This window comes from Kryptolebias marmoratus, linkage group LG14, assembly GCF_001649575.2.
Source record: "Kryptolebias marmoratus isolate JLee-2015 linkage group LG14, ASM164957v2, whole genome shotgun sequence".
Classification (NCBI taxonomy): Eukaryota; Metazoa; Chordata; class Actinopteri; order Cyprinodontiformes; family Rivulidae; genus Kryptolebias; species Kryptolebias marmoratus.
Window position 1 is genome coordinate 25,487,670 of NC_051443.1, and position 6,077 is coordinate 25,493,746.

Sequence of the window (6,077 nt, forward strand, 5' to 3'; positions counted from 1 at the left end):
AGGACATGTGGACAGTTTGTCCTCCAGCAGCAGAGAGAGGACATGTAGAACCTCCACCACCGTGTATATTAAACTTTCCTGAAACTTCAACTCTGGCTTATTTTTAAGGAAAAAACAGAAACAATTGAACATAAAAACACGTTTAATAAAAATTAAAGATAATTCTTGAAGAATTGAGGATAATCTCATCCAACAAAGCTTCAGTTTTATCTTTTATTTCTTTTTCTAATAACCGTTGTGTCAGATTCGGTCGCCGCAGCGCCGGTTGGTATTTCTGACTGATAGCTTTAATTACGAACGCCACTCGCAGCGCCCCTCTTCCTCCTCATCCTCCTCCTCCTCGTCATTATAGCTGCCTGGGATATTGCCCGCGGAACCATAATTGGTGTTTATCATCGTGTCAGAGTTACTCCACTTTTAACAAATTCCAAATGAAGCCTATTAGAGCAAACTACATGCAAATTGATATCCGAGGCTAATTCTGTGAGGCTGTTTTACAGCGTCGTACCCGGAATAATTTCCCCCGCCGTTTAATACATATATTTGTATTTGCACATGAATGTATCCAGGTGATTATGCTTTAATTAGCATATGGAAATGAGCATGTAATATGAATAAAGGAGAGGCGAGAGACAATAAAAAAGAGGAACATGTGCTAATGAGATGAGATCAGAGCAGAACGGAGGGAGGAAATATCCACCTGTACCTTTAAAAAAAATAATATTATTATTATTAAAAACAACCAGCGGTTCAGAACAAACAAACTGGTTCCAGCATCAAAAATAAAACAAATTTTATTTTTCTTTAGCTTTCGTTAGCTTCTCTTTAAGAGATGAAGCCGATAAACGTCAGAGTTCGTAAAAAACGCACACTGGTTCGAGAACGTTTATTTTTATTAAAATGACGGAAGCTAACTTAGCCTGTTAGCTTAGCTGAAAGTTTATTTTCTTTCACAAAGAAATATGAGCCACAGGTTTATTCTTTTTATTAACTGGAAAACCTTTAATTTAGTGTTTGTGAACCAACTAAGCTAGCTAACAGCTAACTAGCTAACGTTAGCTAGCTAACTGCTACTTTTTTTTTCTCGTATTTTCTTTTTATTAATCTTCAGTTTGTTAAAAGGGCAGAATAAACTCAGCCGTTACGTTTCAGAGCCTTAATAAAATAAAATATCCTGAAGTTGACGTTTCTCCGCCTGTTAGTTTGAACTTTTTAGCATGTTTTGCTAACATAGCTGTCCTCCGGTTGGCAGACGACAAATAAGTACGACTGAACCCGAAAAAATGTTTTTAACATTCATATATTGTGGGTTTTTAAATATGTGATAAATGATTTATTTAAATTATCTAATTCTTGTTAGCAAAGTCGACTCTGGACAAGAGAGAAGTCTAAAGAAGCTAGCTTAGCTTTTACAAAAAGTTAGCTTAGCTTTTCAGCGGTTTGTCGTCGTCCCATTTGTCTCTAAGATATATTTTTACACAAGATAATAAAATGTAGCTCTGAATAAATCAGTCAGTGTTGTGTTTTGTGGCAGAATTTGACAAAATTAAAAAATAAGAGCAAATTTGGCTAGCTAGCATGTTAGCGGTTAGCGATTAGCTTGCCAAATGCCATTTTTTTGTCGTCTTGTTTCCTTTTTATTTTTTCTCTGTTGAATAAATAGGCTGCCCTCCTGTCTTTGTGTCTCCAGCTGCCAGTTCAGCCGTCTGGTCAAGGAACGGAGGACAGGGGGCGTCGTCGCCGAACTACGAGGCGCCGCTGCACTCGCTGGTAAACCACCGCTCCACTCAAAACTTAAATGTTTCATTGCTTTTTTAGATGAGGAAACAGAACTCTAACTTTCTCTAACAATCCTCTAACGACCATAAGTTATAGAAAATCAAACCCAAATAATGATGCCTCCACCACCGTGCTTGTTGGTTAGGATGAGGTTCTTCTCTTTAAAAAGCTAAAAACTTGTTTATTGTTACAAACTTCAGAGTTTCAGACTTTTTTCAAGGGTTTATTTTTATTAAGATTCAGAAATTATGCTATTGAGACCTCAGATTATGAAGCAAACCAGATAATGTTGCTTCCACCACCGTGCTTCACAGTTAAATTTTGTTTTTTCTTGTTCGAAAGCTTCTTAAGCTTCCCCTAAAACTCTCAAATTGTTCTTTGAGAATTGGAAATCATACTACTGGGAGCCTGAATTATAAAATCAAACCGAAATAATGATGCTTCCACCACTGTGCTTCACAGTTAAATTGAGTTTTTTTCTCTTGAAAGCTAAAAACTTAAACTAAATGTTTACTGTTCCAATCATAAACGTTTCAGATGTTGTTCAATATTTTATTTTGACTACGAATCAGAAATTATGCTATTGAGACCTCAAATTATGAAGCAAACCAGATAATGATGCTTCCACCACCGTGCTTCACAGTTAAATTGAAGTTTTTCTCTTTCGAAAGCTTCGTAAACTTGCATTAAACGGATCTGATGATGCGTTCAGGCTCAGGTTCCCTTCGTGTCTGTTTCCTTGAACCTCGAACCCGTGTGTCGCTCTGCAGCAGAGTCGTATCGAGGACCGCCTGGAGCGTTTGGACGACGCCATCCACGTCCTGCGGAGCCACGCGGTCGGGCCGTCGACGGGCATGGCGGGCGGCCACGGCGACATGCACGGCCTCATCGGGGCGGCGCACACGCACAACGGCGCCATGGGGCCTCTGGGCAGTGGCTACGGGACGGGACTGCTGTCGGCCAACAGGCACTCTCTCATGGTGAGTCCCGACCCAGTTCTCCGGTTCTCCAGAACTGGACTTGTCTCCTCTGTCCTGCAGGACAAAACACCTTCAGATGAAAATAATCTCAACTTTACGCCAAAACAGGAAAAAGTCTTCATCTCATTTAGAGTCAGAAGGTTTGATTTAAGGAAATCTTCTTCCTGCAGACGAACTTTATTCTTAAATATTAAAAAGTCAATCTTGATTTCTGCTTCCAGACGACCTAAAAACAATTTGATCAAAGATGAATTTATATAATATCTGAAAACATTAGGATTTAATTAAATTAAGTTTATTCTTGTTTGAACCAAATAAAAATCTGAGGTCAGAAACTGAAACGATTGAAATGTTTTCATCGTAAAATAACAAAAAATAAAAATAATAAAGAATCAAACAGAAAGTTTCAGAAATAAATCCAGATTCTATAAAATCTGTTGAGTTTAATCTTTTAGTTTTTGATCTTCAGGTGAATTTTTAGGCTTTAAAATTAATCATTTTTATTCTCTAGTTTTTGTTTTTTAGTGTTTACATTTTTCAAAAGCCAGTTTACTGTAAAATATCAGCTTATTTATCGTTTTTAGAGTTTAAAAATCTAATTTACGTTGTTAGCATTATAAAGCAATGTTAGCAATCTTATGTAATTATCAGACGTGTTAACTATTAGTTAGCATGACAGCTAGATGTAGCATGTTAGCAATAAGTAAAATTTGCGAACCACATTTTTTATACTATGCTAACAATTTAGCTCATTAAATCACGTAATCAGAAAACATGTTAACTTTTAGTTAGCGTGTTAGCAAAAAAAAAGCTAACTTTCAGTTAGCATGTCTGTGATATGTAGCGTTGTTAGCATGTTAGCATCATGACGTACCAACAAGCAGCAAACATCTAGTAAACTGTTAGCGGTGTTAGCGCGCTAATGTGGCTAAAAACTTGTAATTTAAGAAGAAGAAAGTTTCTTTTAGCCGAGCTATGAGCTATAAACAAGTTAGCATCAAAGATTAGCATTCTGCTGCCATCCAAGCAGAAACAAAACAAACGTTTTCTGTGTTTTTGATGATTTAATATTATCAAACTTTCTTTCTTTAACTAAAACTACAACTCCATGTTTGTAGTTTATTTGACGTTTGTTACCACAGATCTAGGTTTTATATTTCTACACTCAGCTGCTAACTCCTGTTGGTTCTTCTTTGTGTTTCGGCTCAGTTTGTGACTCTAAAACACAGGGCAGGTTAAAGGTCAAAGGTCGTGGGGTTAGTTACCGAGGCGGCTCATAATCTGCGTTTTAAAGCCGTTTTTTTAAGCTGATAAAAGTCTGCTGGTTCAGCAGCAACAAGAAAATCAGACAATAATTCACAACTAATCCCTGAAATCTGAGAAGCTTTGAGTTTAAAAAGGTTTCTGACAGCAGGAGATTATTTTCCACTCTTCGGCTTTATGAACATTATCTGAATAAAACTTAAAATTTAGATTTGATTAAAGCGACGTGTCCCAATAAACGCCTCTAAAATATGTTAATATTGTTGTTTTTAATTAAGTTCACCTTTTATCTCTGATAAATCCTGAATATTCATGAGGCGGAGGTTCTGATGGTGGAACCTCGTTTACGGAGATAATTCCTTAAATAAACCTCAACGACCTCGTTAATCCAACATGGCGGCGCGGCGGAAACACATCATCACTTTTTGTTTGAAGGACAGCATGGATGGGACAAAAAGACAAAACGAAGGTGATGATGATGATGATGATGATGATGATGATGCAGGTCGAGCCTCCAGAACCAAAACCTTCAAACTGTGAGGTCAACATCATGAAGACCAAGGTTAGACCCTGAACGTCCCACAGAGCTCCAATAAATCCAGGAGCAGGAAACGGAAAGACGCAACAAACCTGCCAAGAGAAGGTCGTCCACCAGAACTCACCAAGCAGGTCAGGAGGACATTAATCCAGGAGGACCTGTCCACAGAACGAGGAGGAGGAGCAGCAGGAACACCATCCCTACAGTGAAGCACGGTGGTGGCAGCGTTTCAGCAGGGACTGGGACACTGGTCAGAGTTAAAGGAAAACCTGTCGGCGTCTTCCAGAGGACTGAGACGGAGACGGAGGTCCACTGTCCAGCAGGACCGTGAGCCTGAACCCTCTGCTGAAGGACACACCGCCGGTTTGAGAACCAAAGGTCCTGGAAGGGTCCGGTCAAAGGTCCTGGAAGGGTCCGGTCAAAGGTCCTGGAAGGGTCCAGTCAAAGGTCCTGGAAGGGTCCAGTCAAAGGTCCTGGAAGAGTCCAGTCAAAGGTCCTGGAAGAGTCCAGTCAAAGGTCCTGGAAGAGTCCAGTCAAAGGTCCTGGAAGGGTCCGGCTGAGACCCTCTGGTTTGATTTAAAGATGGTTGGACACAAGCAGAACTGTCCAACCTGAAGGAGCTGGAGACGTTTGGACATGAAGGACAGACAAAACGTGGCTCTAAAAGTTTAGATTTTTTTTGTCCTCTGTCCAGTCCTCGTCTCTGTCCAGCCTTAAGGTTTGTGTCGACAGACATAGATCTGACCTGGATCCACCTTGAGGACCTGGACTTGTCCTCTAGGAAAGACAGGATGTCCCTGAAAGTCCAGTCAAAGTTAAATAAAGTCTTTAAAGCCGTTTCCACTCCTCGGCGTCACGCTTCTGGAAAATGTTGCTGCCCTTGTCCTCTGGTGGACGTCCAACCTGAACACGCCGAGTGTTTCCTGTCCCCGCTGTTTGAACAGGTGCGTTCTGTCAGGTTGTCCGCCGGGACAGAGGACAGCCTTGTTGACCCTCGGCTCGAGAAACACTTCGGCTCTCAGTGGTTTTCTTGTTCTTCACTTCAGCAGCGCCTGAACTTTATTTATTTACTCAGATCCGTTAGTCGGTTCTGACTGAGAAGTCTCCAGGTTTTTATTTTCTCTCCGAGCGCTCGTTGGCTCCAGATGGAGATCTGACCACAGAATTCCAAAATGGCCGACGGTCCAAAATGGTTCCAAGTAGATGGAGACGTTTCTGAAACTTTAACGATCAGTCGACCGAAGAAACTGACGTAAAGTTTGACCTTCTGGTTTTCTGCGACGCGAACGTCTGACGGGTGGACTCAGGTCCCTTCAGGGACTCGGGTTCGAGGCGCTAAAAGGATCCAGTTCACTCGATTCGGTCTGACTCGTTTCTTACAGGTTTTAATACGATTCACTGACTCTGAACGGAGACATCAGAGGACCCGGCTTCATCCAGACCTCGGACTTGTTGGACCCGGCTTCATCCAGACCTCGGACTCGTTGGACCCGGCTTCATCCAGACCTCGGACTCGT

General features: G+C 41.0%; 1 protein-coding gene across 8 annotated transcripts in view; it reads left to right on the forward strand.

The window, feature by feature from the left end:
• Positions 1-6,077, forward strand: part of LOC108245755 (transcription factor 4) — a 179,084-nt gene that overhangs the window by 155,189 nt on the left and 17,818 nt on the right. For 7 of the 8 annotated variants that reach the window (XM_037979321.1, XM_037979324.1, XM_037979325.1 and 4 more), the window contains 2 exons: positions 1,691-1,770; positions 2,550-2,759. In XM_037979321.1, coding sequence (XP_037835249.1) covers positions 1,691-1,770; positions 2,550-2,759 — 290 coding nt within the window. The remainder of the gene's footprint in view (positions 1-1,690; positions 1,771-2,549; positions 2,760-6,077) is intronic. The other variant, XM_037979322.1, reaches the window with a different exon arrangement.